At 35.7% G+C, this 19,153-nt stretch overlaps 4 protein-coding genes across 5 annotated transcripts; all 4 read right to left on the bottom strand.

Annotated features, from left to right (window-relative positions):
• Positions 1-459: 459 nt before the first annotated feature.
• Positions 460-2,158, bottom strand: LOC106388431 (F-box protein At3g12350). The gene is made up of 2 exons (XM_013828505.3): positions 1,150-2,158; positions 460-1,069 (listed from the first exon to the last, which is right to left on the bottom strand). The coding sequence occupies exons 1-2, from the start codon at positions 1,954-1,956 to the stop codon at positions 674-676; spliced, it is 1,203 nt and encodes a 400-aa protein (XP_013683959.1). The 5' UTR covers positions 1,957-2,158; the 3' UTR covers positions 460-673.
• A 1,292-nt stretch (positions 2,159-3,450) lies between these two features.
• LOC106388432 (WD repeat-containing protein PCN) lies at positions 3,451-7,135 on the bottom strand. Its single transcript, XM_013828507.3, has 10 exons — positions 6,877-7,135; positions 6,651-6,794; positions 6,244-6,557; positions 6,052-6,165; positions 5,797-5,959; positions 5,379-5,526; positions 4,707-5,293; positions 4,446-4,627; positions 4,071-4,331; positions 3,451-3,989 (listed from the first exon to the last, which is right to left on the bottom strand). The coding sequence occupies exons 1-10, from the start codon at positions 7,033-7,035 to the stop codon at positions 3,656-3,658; spliced, it is 2,406 nt and encodes an 801-aa protein (XP_013683961.2). The 5' UTR covers positions 7,036-7,135; the 3' UTR covers positions 3,451-3,655.
• A 1,264-nt stretch (positions 7,136-8,399) lies between these two features.
• LOC106388433 (probable xyloglucan glycosyltransferase 12) lies at positions 8,400-11,631 on the bottom strand. Of its 2 annotated transcripts, XM_013828508.3 has the most exons (5): positions 11,394-11,626; positions 10,249-11,071; positions 9,581-10,180; positions 9,405-9,518; positions 8,400-9,307 (listed from the first exon to the last, which is right to left on the bottom strand). In XM_013828508.3, exons 2-5 carry the CDS (start codon positions 10,975-10,977, stop codon positions 8,672-8,674), a joined length of 2,079 nt encoding a protein of 692 aa, XP_013683962.2. In that variant the 5' UTR covers positions 10,978-11,071; positions 11,394-11,626; the 3' UTR covers positions 8,400-8,671. The 2 variants fall into 2 exon arrangements, with proteins under 2 accessions (XP_013683962.2, XP_048631922.1); XM_048775965.1 differs by having other exon boundaries at positions 10,249-11,631.
• A 5,515-nt stretch (positions 11,632-17,146) lies between these two features.
• BNAA03G23590D lies at positions 17,147-19,107 on the bottom strand. Its single transcript, XM_013828509.3, has 7 exons — positions 18,797-19,107; positions 18,616-18,657; positions 18,397-18,528; positions 18,076-18,320; positions 17,676-17,712; positions 17,539-17,596; positions 17,147-17,456 (listed from the first exon to the last, which is right to left on the bottom strand). The coding sequence occupies exons 1-7, from the start codon at positions 18,920-18,922 to the stop codon at positions 17,383-17,385; spliced, it is 714 nt and encodes a 237-aa protein (XP_013683963.1). The 5' UTR covers positions 18,923-19,107; the 3' UTR covers positions 17,147-17,382.
• Positions 19,108-19,153: the final 46 nt, after the last annotated feature.

The raw sequence follows: 19,153 nt of genomic DNA on the forward strand, positions 1-19,153 counted from the left end.
CCATTCTTTTTTTTTTGGTCAAAAGACAACCATTTTATGAACAAAGAGAATTTGTGAAATTGATTTCTCCTACAAAACTCGGTTACCTTGATGTTGTATACAATTACTCTAACCAAGAATACAATTTACTAAACCAGAACAAGGTATGGTATACATTTTGATACTCTTTGAAAGAATTAGACAACTCGGCTCCATAGCACAGTCATATGACTCATATCTTCAACTTGCAAAAGGAGGAAACATAATAAATCACAAGGTGTACCCATCTCAACAAGAATTACTTGAACTCGAACTTGAGTTGATCAGGTTTAGTCAGTGCAGGATTATAGATTCTTGGTATTATTATAAATCGACGGGATTGTGATTTTGTTATCACAAAGCGGATAATCACAATTTATATATAGGCAAGTGTAAACACAATAGCAAGAATTCATGAATAAAAACTTCTGGTCTCCGAAGTAAAACCACAAATAAATTATTTTATTCTGGCAAACTTGCAATCTACAGAGTACAAATAAATACAAGGCGATTCCCCCACCCAAGTTTAAACCAATTGGTCTGAAACTAAATTTGAAAGCAACAGTCACCTAAGTCTTGTATGTACAGAGAAGTTGATCATATCCATCCATCACCAACATAATTCACAGGCCAGAACCAACAAAGCAAATCATTCTTAAGCATCTAACACATCAGCCAGACAACCATCTTCTAAGGCAACACGTTTGAGATCAGTGATAAACTGATCTCGAAGAAACCCGAAACCAAAAGTCCCATTTTCATACAACCAGACCCGTCCTTCTCCCGGATCGTAACTAGAGTTCATGTAGAGCATTCCAGATATAACTTGCTCATGAACTTCTCCATGGAGAGGGGTGATACGGATCCGACTATCCAATATCATCTCTTCTTCCACGGAAAACGGAGATCTGATGAAGGCGTGGTTCGGTGTCCAGAACACAGGAGAAGTTTGCCGTGAGAGAGACAAGTCCTCTACTTTTTTGCAAATAACACCTCCAACTTCATCGTATTTGACCAAATACAACTCCAGGTTCCTTCCCTCACAGAAACCCTGCCGATTTCAATTAATCAACTTACCATCACTGTAATGAAATTAACAGAAACATAATGAGTGAAACCAAGGAGGCAGACCTTCCATAAGCCTTGTAGTGGTTTAGCAAGCGTAGGCGAGAAGTCAGAAACCTTGATGAAATGTTCAGGCTCCCACTTGATCCTCGCTTGTCTCTCCTTCTCCTTCTTCCTCTTTCTCCTTCTATCACCTCCTGGACTCGTCCTATTCGCCAACTGAGTATACATCTCCGAAACAACATCCTCGCCCCCCTCGTCGTCGTCCCCTGAGCTAGATCCTTTCTTCTGCTCCTCTCGAAAAAAACATGGATTCTCCTCAACCATTATATGACCATTCCCCATGAAATTCACATCCACAGGGACGAGACTGCTTCTCTCCAAATCGCTTAGATCCACAGAGACACCAGATCTATGATTCCCATCGAGATCAAGAAAGCTCTCTGTCCTCCCCTCCGGTGAGATACCCATCACGAGAAACGGCGTTTTCCTTACCCGATACGTGTCGTCGTTGGTGGCCAAAACCCTAGATCCCAACACGAAGGAGGAGCCCCACTCGAAGAAAACCAGCGGCGGCGATGAATCGGCGGGGTTTGCCCGACCGCAGAGCCGCCAGAATCCGATCAGATTCTCCAACCGCTTCAGAGTCCTGTAGAGGAGCTTATACGCGATTCGACCGTTTCCCCATTTCCGGATCTGAGTCTTCTTCCCCCATCTTCGATCGCACACGACGTGCCAGATTTTGCGGTCCTCGCGACATAGCGAGGCGAAGCGTTTCGATGTGCAGGCGAAGCTGCAGATCTCTGTGGGTGAGAGGAAGGATAAGATGCGGAGCTGGAGATCCTCGGGGATATCGCACAAGGCAAGTGCCATTTTTTTTTTCAGATAGAATGTGAAGATGATTAGCTGAGAGTTTCGGGATAATAAGGTAATCGGAATTGTGAAAGTTTCTTTCAGAAAGTTTCAAAACCGAATATGCGGCAGCCAAAAGGGAGACAGAAGGTGTGAAACTGGTTTGGTTTGGTCTGGCCCGAGTTTGATGTTTCCGAATTGTAAATTCACGTATAGGTAAGGATGTAAATTTTCTGATCCATAAATTTAGAGCCAGAAAGGAAAAAATAAAAATAAAATGAAAACATTTTTTTTTTGTTGAAAAGAGAAAGAGGTAAGTCCATAGTGTGTTCTTGATAGGAAATTAAATATATATATATATATATATATAGAAATATAATATTTGAAATTGAAATAAAAGTATATATACAATCTTGTTATATAATTCATGATAGATATCCATATCTAAAAATTGTTAGCATTCCTTTTCATATGTCCATTATACAAAATACTTTATAAACCATAAAGATGCTATTGATAACTCATTAAAAATCTTACTAGAGAAATTCAATGAAAAACATTATGTTTATGAGAAAAAAAAAATGTAGAGGATTAGCATTCACTCATGTAAACATCAATTGAAAATTTTGAAATGATGTAATCTAATATGATGAACTCTTTAAAGTAGTAGTTTGAAACACCTTGATAAATACATCTGCAAAATCTTCACTTAAATGAATTTGTATGTCATCAAATGTATGACAAATTATTTAGAAGGATGATATATTAAAATAAAGATGTATTTATATGTGATCATATATTAAAATAAAATTATACATTTTCGTCAGCAAAATTAGCTGAGCATCCAAGTCAACAAAATTAGATGATGTGGTAACAGATGTGATGACCGAGGTATGATTTAGCCAAAAAAATAACATTAGATATGTAATTTGATTTTTTTGAAAGTTGAGATATGTTTTAGCACGGCCATATAAATCGGGTATAAATTGAACATATTGCAATATGTTATATACGAAATGCCACACTGTCTTTTTTCCTATAATAGAATATTTGATCGTTTAATAAACGATTTTCTGATAACTATTCACTTTGGATTCGTGTTTTCATTTCGAACATGTTGAATTCAGATTAAATAGTTTTTAGTTGAGGTTAATGCCAAAAAGAAAGTTTGTACTCTTTGCAAGGCATAACCAAGCCATAAATCTAGTATTGATATTGTGCATTCAAGTTCAATAAAGCAAATTACGGGATTTTGAGTCTTATGTTATAGAGTCGATGATCTTGTGTCAAACATTCTTGACAACACCTGGGAAATGTAAAGATTGGTAAGAGGATTATATCAGCATTGCTTATTTTTGTGAAGCAAAAAAAAAAACAATTGATAGGTGGAATATGGCCAACTTCAACCTTTATGCTAACTGATTGTGCAATCTTTTTTTTTTTTTTTTTTTTTTTTTTTTTTTTTTTTTTGGTCAAACTGATTGTGCAATCTATTTCATTTTTTGAACCAATAAGTCTCAAAAGAAAGTCAAACTTAAGTTGAACAAAAATTCATGTTCTGTGGCAGCATTACAAAACATATGGATTCATCAATACTTAAAGACAACGAAAAAAAAGATGTAAACAGATAACTCCACTCTCAACATCTCTATTAGCCCTTTCTACTTCACCAGACAAAAAAAAGTGACCATCTTCTTCAGACAAAACAAACCTTTCTGTTTCAAGTCCCAAAAATATGTCTGTCCACTGGTTGAGTTTCCAAACTCTTAACAACTTCAATCCACGGTTTTTCTATCACCATGATTGAGTTTTTAGAGAGGTGACCCACAAACAAAACTGGGTGTTTCGAGGGTAAGATTTCAAAGTTCTTTCTCTCTTTACTCTTACCCTCTAACTGATACTCCTCTAACCGACGTTTTCGGTTTGTACCTTTCCCCAATTTCAAGCCCATGTTGACAAGTTTACCTTCTAGACTTTTAGATAGATTGCCGTTTGGTAAATCATTTTCTTCATCTTCTTCTACGGGCTTCCCAAAGTCGATTAAACACTTCGCCCTGTTATGCAAACAATATATCAAGGTGTTACAGTCACATACATGCCGATTGACTAAGCTAAATAAAGAATGAAACAAGTACCTGGAACTGTAAACTATTACAGACGATGAATTTGGAGAAGGTGAGAATGAGAGTCCAATGACCTCCCCAGGAAACTCCTGGTACCTCTTTGGCAGAACGTTTGTGTGTAGAAGCGACCACTTGCCCAACTGTCTAGCCTCTACATCAAAAGCAAAGACCTGGTTCGAGGAGGTTGAGATCACAAGCGCATTGTTATTCCAAGGATGAAAACCAGCAGCTGTAACAGATGCACCATCAAGCCTTGATATGAACCAGTGTTGCCTGTCAAGATAAAGCCAACATAAAACTTACAACTTCAATACCAACGTCAAAGCAGCATGATTAATCTTTGTAGCATAAATAGAATTAAGTAGCAAAGCTTCACAAAGTCCACACCTTTGTGTTTCGAGGTTGAATACATATATGTCTCCAAAGCAATTGATAGCGGCTAGCCATTGATCATCTGAGCTGGTATAAAGTTTTGTTATAGGAGGCTCCATAGGTGGAGATTCACCTTCATGCTCCTCCCGACATGGTGTAAAAGTATATACTAGTTCCATATTACTAACGTCAATAGCCTGCCAACAAAATGTGATTCAGAAGTTAAGAGTATATTCAAACAATACAACTAATTCATTACACAACTCCGGCACGTACATATATCCTTCTATCATGTCCTGCTAATATCAGTCGAGAGCAGTCTGAACTGAAAATCATGGAATGCGCAAATGGAAGTGTGGGAAGTCGTCTTCTACTGACACTCCACGGGCTCTTTGCAATTTCATTCTTCTTTAACTCAAACAGACTGAGGCCAATTTGGTCAGAATAAGCAAAGAGTGATCCGGTGTTGGAGATTGCACTGCAGATGATCTTCCTGGAATCTCTACTTTTAACACGAACCAATGGCTTTGTTGAGGCACGTCCACTAGAATCAGTGCTTAGGTTGAGCCTAAGAATATCTAAATCACTAATACCCTGAACCAGGAGGAGAGAAGTCTGATTGAACACCGACTTGTGTACCATTTGAATGGGTACTCTCTGAGGCGCAGGACATATATCATGTGGTGAGAACTTAGTGAACTCCTGAATTGAATAAGCAAAAAGCTTTGCGTCATCCCCAGCGGAAATAAGCATCGGAACACCCAAATGAGCCCATTTATGGTAAGTGAAGTCAACCGGCTTCACTTTCTTGCGATGCTTACGTGCACCACTCTTATCTGGCAACATATCATCCGGAATGGGATCTGCAGAAAAATGGGAGTAAGTAAATAATATAATAACAAAAAAAGACCAACAAGCTTATGGTACGCATCCGGAAGAGACTCTGACCTTCTCGACTAATTGGCACAGCAACTGTAAGAGCTCTGATGTCATGTGTATGAGCCTTAACATAACCAATATAATCCCATTTCTGAGAGGAAGAAGGCTCCAAATCTTGAGAACTATTTGTACTACCAGAGAGCTTGTAGAGTATAACCTACAGATACGATGATCAGACAATTAGAACGTTGACACCATTACAAAAAAAAAAGATATATCTATTTCAGAAGGAAAAAAAAAACACTTTCTCTTCATGTACTGGACTATTAACAATTTGTCAAAGTAATTGTCAAAAGGTGAATCAACAAAAACAATCTACACACGAGACAGACCTTCATAATCACCTTGGTAATCTTATACCAAAGTCATCCATCATATTCTAAAATTCTAACAGGTACTGACTGCATTATACAGAGATATAATTTACCTGTCCATCCGAACCAGCAGAAAAGACTCGATTGTGGCTGGGGGCTGCTGCAAGAGAATTAACATCACCTTTGTGATTAGAGTGCGACTCCAAAAGAGTTCCATGTTGACTATCCCAAAACTGGACAGATCCTGTACTATCTCCACTAACAAGAACTGCACACCTAATAAAAGTAAGCATGAGAGAACCAAAGATCAGCTATAAGAAGAAAGAAAACAGACACAATGTTAAAAAGCCAAATAATATAATGTGTACCTCAAAGAAAGAAGTGACCAAACACATATCTCAGAGCTACTTCCCTGTCCTCCGAGACCAACTGTAATTCTGTATACTTCTTGACAGGTGTTAACGTCCCAGCATCTTATCAATCTACGGAACAGAAGAAACTGTTACTAATTACAACTTTATAAGTAAACATGGAGATTAAATGAAATATAATATACTCACCCATCGCTACTACCGGAAAAGATCCTCTGTGCATCAGGACTCCATGTAACACTTAAAGCACGTCCACTGACTCTAGGCAATGATCTATAATATGTTAACTTGTTTGAGTCAGAGATACGGTACAGCCTGACACTGCCATCATCACAAGCAGCTGCAAGAAGCCTATCTGAGTGGTCATGATGAAACTCTTCTTCTGAGTCAGAATCATCTTCACTCTCACTTTCCTCCTTCTCAATCCGATGATCAATGGAGAGTAAGTAAGTTGGGGAAACAGCCATTTGCCAGATTGAGATTCCAATGGAATCTAGCACAACCTGAACAGTAAAGAAAAGAAACATATAACACAAATGTAGGAGAACTGATAAACCTTAAAAAAGATGATGGAAGTTAAGTTAAGAGAGGTTCACTTTCTGCTTCAAGTCGAAGAGGTCCCACTCGGAGATGGAACCATCGATGCTAGAAGAAAAGAGACGACCGGAAGGTAGCCCTTGGGAGCCAGCACGGCACCAAGCAAGGGACGAGATTCTCGAATTTGGATCGCCGTGGATGGTCTAAAAATAAGAAAACACACAAATCAACTCACGAATCCAATTCGATTTTAGCTAAAGAGCTAATCGGAAGAAGAGGACGTACGAGTTGACAGTGCCATCCGACGGCGCCTGGGGAGACGAGCCAGATTTCTAGAGAACCGTCCTCGCGAGCCGCCGCGACTTGAGTGTCGTCGGCGCTGTTTGCTAGGGCTACCACCGGAGATGGCTTCCAATCAACGGAGCTGCAACGGTACTCGAGCATGGCGACCGACTAAGTAGGGCTAGTACACTTGAGAGGAGGCGAAGAAGAAGAAGAAGAAGAAGAAGAAGAAGAAGCATTTAGGTTTGAGGGTTTCACCTAGGGCCTTATGGGGGGGGCCGATTTTTAAAACGGGTTCGGGTTTCCTCCATTTCACCCGACACGACCCGACCCGAGTTTCAATTTACGCAAATAGTTTGAACCCATTTAACTCATTTATGGGTGAATTAGCTTAGTAACCCATTTACCGGCCCACTGATATTGCTATGTGCATGAAACGAAACAAGAGAACATGCCTATTTTAGGCAAATTTTCCGACCAACGTATTCTCCGTGAACTATTTCAATGATTTTTTGAAATATTTTCCATGAGCTTTTTATGTTTCTTTGAAAACAAATTGAAAATTTTCAGTGAATTTTGTTTGTAAGAATTTGTTGTAAATTTAAACAGTTTTTTTACCAGTTTAAAAAACACATATTTCAAAATGTTGATAATTTATAATAAAATTCTCAACAAGTGTAAAAATTAAGTTTTAGTATGTTGAATGATATGAGGAATGATATAAGATGGTATAAGATGGTGCATGATAACATGTTTTGAGGATATAAGATATTGCATGATAATAATGAACGTAAATACTTCTGATAATATATGATGTTATTATGCTGTGATATATGATATATGGCACAACAAAAACGGTTAAATTTCTTGTTTGATTGACTAATATACAATGAGAGCAGATGTTTAGTTGTAGTTCGTGAATTATTGGTTCAATGGAGCTATACATCTGCTGATCTTATTTGATATATTGCACATTTTACATGATATATGCTTGGTATAATGGTATGGTCTAGTAGTATGTACTTTTGTGTTGGTGATCATGTGTAGAATCGCCTTTACTGAACAATTCATAATTGTGCCTTTTTTCATTTTCAGTGAATGCGGGTGCGTTTAAGATTTGAGTGTGATATCTATAACTCATGGGATTAAAAGATTAATTTGTCAGCATGCGACATATACAAAACCAGGGTTTATGATTTGGTATTAGAGTCTCTAACTATCTTCGAAAAGGGGTGAAACCTACACAAGGGCACAAACTTGAGAAGGTGAGATCAAATTTGGTGGAAGAGCTACATATCAACATAACTCAAAGAACATTATTCGAAAATGGATGTGTACTATCCCCGATTAGGAATATGACGATAGACAAGAAGAGGGGCTATTCAAGAAACTAAGTTAGACTTGTTCCATGGTCAAGGGAGATGCGGTAACAGCCAAGAATACACCAGAATATGGTACGGGCACGTTAATATCCCGTTGATCGACAGGAGATTTGGTTGGTCAAGATATGTTGTATCAGATCATAGTTTTATCTAAAATGATTTGCTTTCTTGAACAAAATTTCTTACAAAAGAATTGTCCACAAACGAGAAAGAATAAAAGAACTGTAGCCAAACCAAAAGAGACATTAAAATTAAAGGAGATAAAGCTTACATATTGCCAACAGTTAATATAACCATGTCCCTTCCTCTGTGGAGCTGATCTATGTTCAATGATGTGATACAGATGAAATTGTGTTCTTGTCTTCTACAAAGTTTTCTCTACAAGCACTATTAAGACCCAGTCAATCTCTTCTCTGTCATTCAACTTGCTCTCCAATTAGATCTAGACCAACCAGTAAGAAGGATATTCCCTGAAACAAGAGGAAGTAAAAATGGATTCCTTGAGCCGACAAGAGACTTCGAGTTGCTGCAGTTAATAACAGAAACGCTAGTGACAGCTCCTTCATATAGATCCTATTGTGCTTCTTCTTCTTCTTATTGTTCTTCTTTTGAGCTTTCTTCTCAGCCTCTGTTTCTGGTGCTGGTGCAGAGGCGCCTCTCTGATGTTTCATTTTCTTTCCTCCTTCGTTTTCGACTAAAGCAGCCAGATCTCCTTCTGACGACCTCCCTGATTTCTTTGTAACAACCCATTCGTATGCACTTCCCAGCTGAAACAGACCCGAGACCATGGCGTTGAACTTGGTGACAGACATTGTGTTCTCAAAGAGAAGGTAGGGGACAATAAAGGGAAACGATTTCGGGGCGGGAAGGATGTTGAGGAAAGACATTGTGGCAGGTATGTAGCAGACAACCCAAGCAGGAAGCTCAGCCTCAGGGACAAACATAGTCATTGGCAAGATGATACAGAAGAGTGTGAAGGAGTAGAAGGGCAAGATGAGCTTCCTTAGGAGGAAGAAGAGGAATATCAAATTAAATTTCTTCCCAATGCTTATCTGCAAAAACAAAAAAAAACAAATATATATCAGACACTAGAGCTACATGTCCTTGTCATAAACGACACCGTTTTAAAGGTTTATTTGTTTACGGCACCTTTGATTTAATGACAGCGGGTAAACAAAGGCGAAATAGTTGCATAGGTCCTGAATGCCATCGGTGTTGTTGCTTTCTGTAAGCTTCATACGATTCAGGTAACTCGCAAATGCACTGGGAGAGAGAATATGACATTAGCGCTGGCGTAACCAAATAATAATGTTTGATAGAATTACCTCAACATCGTTAAGGAAAATGAACTTCCAGCCATGGAGGTGAGCACGAACAGCAATGTCCATATCCTCGACGGTAGTTCTCTCGAGCCAACCACCAGAATCTTCCAAAGCCTTGATCCTCCAGACGCCAGCTGTCCCATTGAACCCAAAGAAATTCAAGAAGACGCTGTTGACTTGCTGCTCAACCTCAAAGTGAAACGCCAAGTTAATGTTCTGCAACCTCGTCAACAAGTTCTCTTCCTTGTTCACGAACGACCATCTCGCCTGCACCAGTCCCAGCTCCTCGTTGTCCTTAAAGTGAGGAATCGTCTTCTTGAGGAAATCAGGTAAAGGCTGAAAATCAGCATCGAAGATGGCCACGAACTCGTAGTCTTTGACGTAGCTACAGTTCATTGCAGACTTGAGGTTTCCAGCTTTGTAGCCTTCTCTGTTCACACGGTGACGATACACTATTCGCGCACCTCCCTTCTGCCATTTGTGAACCTCTTCTTTGATCAAACTCTGCGTGATGGGATCATCGGAATCATCGAGAACTTGAATCAGAATCTTCGTTTTTGGCCAGTCTAAGTTGCACACAGCCGCAATAGACTGCTGATAAACCTGTCCAAATCAAATAAATAAATAAAAAATCAATTTAAGATTTATTACAAAATTGTTTTCGTGGTTACCTCTTTTTCGTTACACATGGGAATCTGAACAAGAACCATGGGAAGGAAGCATCCATTCTCTCCGGTTTCTAAATCGGAGATTACGGTTTTGGGAACCGGTTTGATTTTATTGAACCGGATCCAGAAACAGCCTAGGCAGAGGATGAGCCGGTCCAGGCTTTGGATAAGGAAGAGGACGATGCAAGCGTTAGCGAGAAACTGAAGCGGAGGAGCAAGGTAGCCAACACGGAGCAGGACCCAGTGAGTGTAAACCCAATCGAAGAAACCATAAGGCAACTGAAGCTTGGGTGTTTCGAAATGCGATCCTTTGAAATACGCAGCCGTTTCGAAAGCTAGAAGCATTAGCGAAAGCAGAAGAAACACTTTCAAGCACGAATACAAGAACCTCGGTTTCGATTTGGCAATGGCCGGAGAGGACGAAGACGAGATATCAGTGTCTGTACGGCCAGCAGCGATACGACGGCGCACGGCGGTTCCGAGAGCGATTAATGCTGAGCCGAGGGAGGTGAGACAGCCTGCGGCGCGGTGGGCTTTGAGGAGGAGAACCCAAGTGAGCTGTCTCGCGTTCTTGTTGCGAGATTTCTCACGGCGGCCTTCCACGAGAAAATCTTGCTCGGACGGTGATTCGAGCTCCACCATTGACCAGTTGTTAGGGTTCTCCATTTTGACCACCACCGGAGTACCTTTGCGGTTGTTTCCTTTCGCCCACCATTCGAACTTTGGTGCCATTTTAGAGAGAGATATGGGAAAAAAGGGATGTCAAAAGAGCTACAAATCGGATCTCATTGACAGCAATAAGATCAAAGCAGTGACACGTGTATTACTGTGAAGAGAAGAAAAAAATAACTTATTTCTTTCCTGAAAGACTCGATTCACAGGTTTCAAAGAAAAATGAGGAAGTTTAAAAGACGAGGAGAGAGAGAGAGACAAGACAAGAAAGTGGTAACAGCTCAACACGTTCTTTTGCAATATTTTTAAAAGAATATATTGAGAGAAACCACACACAATGGTCAAATTGTTTAATATTCCCCCAGATCAATTAGCTCTTGGAAAAAAAAAGGAAACGGATAATACGATAGGTTGTGATTAAAAAGCCTGTTTGGACACAAACAACAAAGATACGGAAAGCAGTAGCTGTCTTTTACCAAATTTCTTGGCCTTCTTCTTCCAAAAACACCACTCTTAAATCTCTACACATTATCGAATGCGATCTTTGATTATTCCGCGTGTGATACTAACCAGATATAGGAGGATTCACCTCGAGTTAATGATCACACGCGAAAGGAAGAAGGATTGGTAAAAACTAAAAATGAAAAATATCGTAATAGTATCGAACAATATCCGCAAAGACACCGTGGGGATGAAGAAAGTAATAATAGAAAGTAAAATGGATTTGAGATTTGGATTTTCTGTTTTTTTTACTGTGATTAAATCTTTAATGAGTGGCGGAGAGAGAAAGAAAAGACCAAGTCTCTTGTTACACCGTTCATTTAGTTGTTTGCCTCCGAATATAGTGCTTTTTTGTTTTTCTTTAAACCTTTTCACCCATTCATTCTTTTGGTCAAATTTATAATTAACGTAATAGATTCGCAAGGGTTTCTTCTCCTTCTTCTTAATTCCTTGTTACTACCTTCTCAATCTAGTCCTTATTAGGCATGGATATAATAACCGATAACCGAACCCAACTCCACCGGAAGTTAACAGCTCAGTTTAGATACAGTTATTGCTAAATAACCGATCAAGTTTTGTATTGAACAAGTTTGGATATTTGAATCCAATCGGTTTTATCCAAAATTCAAAGTTTTACCCAAAGTTACCCAAATATATATATATATATATCTTAACCTAAATCTACATTTCTCATCCTCCATTCATTATAACTGAACTCGTGTAATCTGTTAACTTTCTGAAATTTACGATTTCAAAGTCAGTCCAAATATGTCACTTAAATTAATCAAACTGGACACCACAAAAAAGCTTATGTATTTGAGAAACTACATTCTTATGTATTTTACGACAGTTAATAACATAAATTCATTTAATGAACTAAAAATATTATATATAATTACGGTTGAAAATAATTAATCCATGAAGTCATTCCTTCTACTTATAGCATTGTAGGGCTTATCGGCGAGGAAAAATAAATAATATGAGAAGTCATATTCGCTGTCTACGCATAAAAAGTAAACTTGTCTACAAAATTCCTAGTAACTGATTGTGCCTCCTCCTTCAAAATGACTATGGAACCCCCCTGAATCTACGACATGGGGCCGTTTCCTCCACTCTTCATCAAATCGTAAAGTTTCTTACCCCATGGGGTATCAAGGAAATAAACGGAGACCAGAAAACCTCCTGCTCCTGCTACCAGACAACCCGAAAAGGAAAGATTGTGGTCTTGTAGAAATTACAACACAAGCTTCAGACCCCTTAACACATAGAAGCCAAAGGTTAAAGAACTCGACGAGGTGCCTTCGATAGAAGGAGATTCAAGAAGAAATCTCAAGTTGGATCTAAGCCACCGACAGGTCTGAAGCAAAGATTGGTAGATTTCCTTCTATCAAAACTTGGATCGTCTCTCCTGGTCCCATGTTTATATACCTGACATAGACCAGAATTTAATCATGCATAAGCTGTAAATGGACCCTCAACATCAACAAATAAGGGAAAAAGAGGTCAAAAACTTATTGGATTTACAGAATTTTATTTGGTCATAAAATATAGTTGAATTTACTACAATTTAGGATAAATTTACATTTGATTAAGTTTAAGATATTGATTTTCATTCAAACTAAAATTTTGAACTACTTTTTATAAATTATCCACGAAAGTTAGAGTCATTAATTATATATATATATATTTAATAGATTCTATTTTTAAAATAAAATTATTTGAAAATAAGAAATTATATATCTAATATTGTAACTACTAGTCTGCTAAGAAAAATATATTTAATAAGAAAAATATAATTATTTGAGGGTAAGAAACATTAAAAACATTATTTCAAAATTTAATATTTAGCAAATATGTTAACTGTTAAACTAATTTATTAGTAATAATTATATGACTGAATTTGTAAAAAATAATATATATATATAATGTGAATTAAAAAATAAAAATAAAAGGAAAATAGCAATTGATTTTAATAGTTATTATTCATTTAAGGTTTCTAACTAGTAATCAATTTTAAGTAAAACTAATGTGAACACAATACGTGTGAAACTGATTTATCAAATAATATTATAAAGATTTTTATTTTATAATTTTTTTTCTTTATATTTTTATAATTTTTTTTTCTTAAACGTATATTTTGTATTTAACTTGTTTATATTAATATTTGAGAAGTGAATTTGCTTACTTATCATCTTCTCAGTGGCTATCTATATTTTATAGTTTAATTAATATTATTATTTATTTTCTCTCTGTTTTTAGGATAAGTCATCAGTTTAATTTATATTATTATTAAAAAATTATTTTAATATATATATTTATCATGATATTTAGGACATTTAATTAATAAATAAATATTAACTATTGATATTTAAAATATCTATTGATAATATCATAATTACATTTATCTTATATTTAGTTTATGATTTTAGTGATTAATATTATGTATGTTATGAATACTATAAATGGTTTTGATAATTATCATTATATTGTGAAGGCTGGCTAAGTTTCTTATTATACGCCTTAAAATCATAACAACTTTGATGATTGAGCGTTAAAAAACAATCCCGGTAATATTAAATCTGTGAGTCTCTCAAACTTTTGTTGAAGTTAAAGAATCCAACGTTTTTTATTGTATATCGTTACACAAATACATAAAAATTGTGCATCCGCAGTTTTCTTATGGGTTTAGGAAGTCATGCAGCAAATTAGTTTATCTATCTTTTTCACAGAATTTTTTGTTAGTAGTAATTTGGTTTTGGAATTTCACTAATGTACGATTCAGTTAATTGGATGTTAGATTCAGTATTTTCTGAAAGTGAGTTTCTTAATAGTATAGATCAGAATTTGGAAGTTTGCCAAGTTGAACACTCCCCTGTTTAATATATATTTTTACAATATATATTTAATTTATTTATTAGATTAAGATAATTTATTATAAATTAATATATATATAGGCTAAAAACACAAAAATACATTTTAAATAAAAAATAAATCATAATCTGTGTTATTATCCAAAATATGTTTCAATCATAATTTTTTTTTAAAAATAAGAAACAGGAAAATACAAAATTAAATATTAATTAAATAAAAATTGAATGCTGCATAATAGAAAAGGAAATATTCACTGATTTGAAAATTTTATTTATAAAATTTATTTATTAATAACAAATATATTATATAAATATTTTAAAAAATATTTATAACATGTGCAAATTTCCAAAAATTCTTAATAAAAAAAGACATATATTTTGTTTGGTTTAAACTTTTTGAGAGCATAAACAATAACTTACCGATGATAGTTAAATGATTATGTCCGCATGTGCGGGATAAATACTTAGTTTTACATATATTTTAAAAAGTTAGATAAAAAAATTTCTGAACTTTGTTAAGCGTCAAAAATGTACATAGAGAGTTGACAAAAAAAATATGTATGTGGTTCTATTCTAATAAGTTATTAGTAAATTATAGATTACGGCGATTGTTTTCTTTTTCTTTTTTTTCGGACAATTCCAACGTTGGAGACAAATTTAACGTGCGTATCACAACTTGGTTGATTTCTACTGCCCACGAAGTGTGCATGTGACTTGCCACTAAATCAGGGTCGGTTCTAAACACATACTTAAAAATATATGAATGGAATTTCTCAATTTTTTCTAAAACTTCAGGATTTCTTTTCTACTGTTGTTATAAGGAAATTTATTTATATATATATATATATTTAAGGCTCATATTAAATGAACAAAATGATTGAATTTTATTAATTTGAGGAGTTGTATAATTTTTAAATTTATTTTTAAAAGTTTAAAGTTTATTAGCAACGGTGCGTTGGACTAATGGTTTAGCGGTTGTAGTCAGTTTCATTGTGACTTTTGTTCAATTTCAGTTGAGAGGATGTGTTTACACCATGTCTCGATATTACTAACAGATATGTTTGTCCTGGGAGATTAGTCGAGCCTAATGCCCGGATCACTTTCCGGTTATTCAAAAAAGGTAAACGGTTTATGATTGGTGAATGCAAAGCGGATACACAGAAACAACATTATATAGAAGTGAATGTCTGATGAAGAAGTTTCCGTTCTACCAAAGTTGTTTTGCTGTTTTAAAATTGATGAATGCTCTTTTATTGTTGAAAATTATGGGATTCTTTGACATGAGGTAGTTAAATATATTATACATATTCATACAAAAATTGGGAGAACTGTTTTTGATATAATGTAACTGTTAAAACAAATAGAAAGAAAAAGTTTTTATCAAACTGATTCGAGAATGTCGGTGTGTAACACACCGTGCACTCAGAAAACAAATTATGTCTAAAAACGTGCAAACATTACAAGTTCTATTGTGCTTCCCATGTTAGCAATATCTTAGTTTATTTATTTATCATTGACTTTAGATTTATCAACTATTTTCTTCTGGGACATTAATTTTCTTTTGTTCAACCAAACCTTCTTCTCAAAAAAAACGTAAAGGGAATTTGGAGCATATACCCCCAAATGGAACATGATTTAGTTATATTGAAAAGGCAAGCTTCTCAACTGTGAATCTATCTATATTATTAAAATTGAAGTATATTTCAGTATTGTTTGGAAACATGGATAACAATATAAATGAGAATTGTTTGGAAACATAGATAACAATATATAAAAAAAATATTGTGTCATTTTAATAATTTCATTTATAGAAGTAGAACTAACCTTATTTTCAACAAATTTATTACATTTTTTATTTTCTTATTTTCATTCATCTTAACTACTTTATTAATTATATTACTTTAACAATACATCATATCATTAATTATGTTACCATAATAATAATACTACAGATTTTTATTTAAAAGTTAATCAACATTCACTTTGTACCTATTATAAAATCGAAATGTAAAATAATCTGGTTTTGCAAATGGTTAAAAGTTTGGTTTATTCGGTTTTAGCGAGTTTCACCGGTTTTTGACAAGGTTTGCCGCTTTACCTCAAATTCGATTTTTAGTACAATCCGGAACCGGTTGGTCGGTCTGGTTTTCAAAACACTGCATTTGAGTGTTTTATTACATTTTTACATTCATTTTTCACTCTTACAAAGTACTTTATTAATTGTATTTACCATAATAATTTGATGTCATTTATTTTACGTATTAACCATAATAATTTCACGTGTTTAAATGAAATTGCTCAATTAGTGATAAGAATTCAAATCTTTTAATAAAATTGTTTTAATTGTTTACATAATCAATTAGACATGGGCATCCATGTATGCGTTCAGATACATATCGATTTTTGCGGAAATTGAGTTTTTTTTTTTTTTAAATTAAACTATGTCCGGTTATTATAAATTTTCGGACATGGTTCGATTTGGATTCTTCCGGATCCGAGTAAGTTTGTATGAAGTTAAAAATATCTAAATAACTTATATACTTAAAAAAGTGTCATTAAACAATTTATAAAAATGTAAAAATCAAACCGTCACGCCCGTGTGGATCAAACTCTAGTAATTTGTTAATAGTAGATACAAATAGGATTCTAAATTAATAGATTAGATTAATACCATTCTTTAATTTTTAAATTTGAATCAACAGCCAAAACATCATAAAAAGTAATTTAGCTCTAGAAATCAGTTTTTATATAATTTTTATTTAGAGTTTTGGAAAACTACCGCAATTTTTTTTTACACCACACCTAAAATCTAAATCTTAGAGCAATAAACATAAAGTCAAAGTTTTACGGAGTATCTGTAGAAACTAGAAATTCAGTTTTCTTTATGTTTTCCTTATTTCCACCTTGATTAATCTGGACTTGGTTTGGTTATATTACAACAAAGAAGCACAACTGCTTCGAACACAAACGACAAGATTATTATATAAATGAACCTATAATGCGAACACACAAGAGTAAACCTGTTTCATATATCGACATTCGTAGCCTGTATGGGGAAAAAGATTGATCTCTTTAACAAAAAAAAATCTCACACCTACTTGTCTTTTCTTTCCTCTTTTATAGCTTCATATGAAAGTAACACCTCTTTGAATTTTGCTTCAGCTACATCTGCAAGAATCGATGAGACCACACCCTCAATCCCACACAGAAAGATCAAAGTAGGGTTAAAGATATTAAACTATAATGCTACCTTTGTTATCTTGATTTTGGTCTGGATGAAATTCCATCGCCTTCTCCCTGAACGCTTTCTGAATGTACAACGAATTCGAATCAACGCATAAGATTAAGTGAAGATTACTGCATCATCAGAGTTGTTTCAATGCTTACCTTAATCTCAGCTTCTGTGTATGGAGTTGCCCTGGACCTATAACATAAGAAACACAAACTAAGTTCAACCGACATGTTCAGAATTGAGTAGTTAGCACACCAAGAACTAAAGATTTAAACAGAGTTGATAACCAAAACTAAGAAGAAACAGAAACAGAACCGAATCAAGAACAAAACCAAAAGTGACTCAAAGAGGACTTTCAACTTTCTCAAAGCCCTAAGGCTCCTAAAGAAACTGATGATCCAAAGATCCTAATCTGTTCTCCCTCACACTTATTTACATTACTGCCAGCGACTATCAGTTTCATCCATAAAGTGTGAAGCTAGAGCCATGTACAAATATCGTCATGTATGAGCAATTTGTTTCTATAATAGAAAAAAAAAAGAAAGAAAAAACTACCTGCTGAGCCCTAAAACAGAGTAGTGATGCGATAGTGGATAGACTCTAGTACTCTGTTTTGGAGGCTCCTGGTGATTGGTCCTTTGGTTTCGAAAGGTAGACTCAGCTTTCCAGTACCAATCATGTCTCTGATACTGCTGATGGTATTGGTGAGCATTAGGATCATTCTCCTTCCAATTCTCAAAGCCCCCTCTAAATTTGTTCCTCTCCCTGTTGAAAACGCTTTGCATACGCCTAATACGTTCCTGCAAGAGAGAGAGATGATATAAATAATCCAAACATTGATGAGTTTCAGTAAGGAAAAGGTCGAATTAGACTAACCACTCTCTCCAGCTCTTCCTCATACTCCTCCTGCATCCGTTTATTGTACCTTCTCCATGCTTCCTCCTGATAAGCTGTTCTAAAAGAACCGCCTCTGGTCCCTTTTCGCGCTGCTGACTGTGCTCTTCCTACCTTTAATACCCAAAATTTAACCAAAAAAGTTGGGAGCTTGAACAGTCAGGAACATGAATTTTAACGGAAAAGGTATGTCTTAATCACCTGAGTATAGACCCAATCAAAAGTTCTTCGCAGCTGATGAACCTACCAGACAATACAACCATCAGACATAACAATTCGAAGATAACAGAACTGTAACACCTTCGAGATCACAATTTCGAAGGTAACTAAAACTAATCACCTAACCATAAGCAAATAGACAAGAGAATTGAAGATTACTAACGGCGAAAGTGGTGGCGGTTGCGCCGATTACAGTAAAGGCGAGGATTCCCCAAAGCTTTAAGTCGGCCTTCTGCGGCGGAGGTTTCCACTTACCATCTTTATCGCGTTCAGAATCTTCTCCCCCCATTTTTCAATTTATAGAATCTCTCTTGGGGCTCCTAGCAGCATCCTCAGGGAAAATTCGTTTGCTCCTCCTCTTCCCGTTTGGGAATCAATTCTTCGCTGTTTGCAATCTTTCCAACTCGAAGGATGTTTTGTCCGTCGTACAAACAAGACCAAACTCGATGAACCATTTCCAGATTTTGATAGGCGAGTCTTAATTGGGCTCTTATTAGGCTTTTACTTCCCCAAAAGTGAA

Source organism: Brassica napus, chromosome A3 (assembly GCF_020379485.1).
Source record: "Brassica napus cultivar Da-Ae chromosome A3, Da-Ae, whole genome shotgun sequence".
NCBI classification, from domain to species: domain Eukaryota; kingdom Viridiplantae; phylum Streptophyta; class Magnoliopsida; order Brassicales; family Brassicaceae; genus Brassica; species Brassica napus.

Excerpts from the sequence above, each read along its gene's own strand:
- BNAA03G23590D (XM_013828509.3), bottom strand. The coding sequence starts at position 18,922 with ATGGGGGGAGAAGATTCTGAACGCGATAAAGATGGTAAGTGGAAACCT. Across the intron at positions 18,321-18,396 it reads AGGAAGAGCTGGAGAGAGTG|GAACGTATTAGGCGTATGCA; the intron begins GTTAGTCTAATT and ends TCTCTCTTGCAG. Across the intron at positions 17,713-18,075 it reads TCTGTTTTAGGGCTCAGCAG|GTCCAGGGCAACTCCATACA; the intron begins GTAGTTTTTTCT and ends CTTATGTTATAG.
- LOC106388431 (XM_013828505.3), bottom strand. The coding sequence starts at position 1,956 with ATGGCACTTGCCTTGTGCGATATCCCCGAGGATCTCCAGCTCCGCATC. Across the intron at positions 1,070-1,149 it reads CACTACAAGGCTTATGGAAG|GGTTTCTGTGAGGGAAGGAA; the intron begins GTCTGCCTCCTT and ends TGAAATCGGCAG.
- LOC106388433 (XM_048775965.1), bottom strand. The coding sequence starts at position 10,977 with ATGGCACCAAAGTTCGAATGGTGGGCGAAAGGAAACAACCGCAAAGGT. Across the intron at positions 10,181-10,248 it reads CCATGTGTAACGAAAAAGAG|GTTTATCAGCAGTCTATTGC; the intron begins GTAACCACGAAA and ends TGATTTGGACAG. Across the intron at positions 9,519-9,580 it reads TTTTCCTTAACGATGTTGAG|TGCATTTGCGAGTTACCTGA; the intron begins GTAATTCTATCA and ends TCTCTCTCCCAG.
- LOC106388432 (XM_013828507.3), bottom strand. The coding sequence starts at position 7,035 with ATGCTCGAGTACCGTTGCAGCTCCGTTGATTGGAAGCCATCTCCGGTG. Across the intron at positions 4,628-4,706 it reads GACATGATAGAAGGATATAT|GCTATTGACGTTAGTAATAT; the intron begins GTACGTGCCGGA and ends TTTTGTTGGCAG. Across the intron at positions 4,332-4,445 it reads TTCAACCTCGAAACACAAAG|GCAACACTGGTTCATATCAA; the intron begins GTGTGGACTTTG and ends TTATCTTGACAG.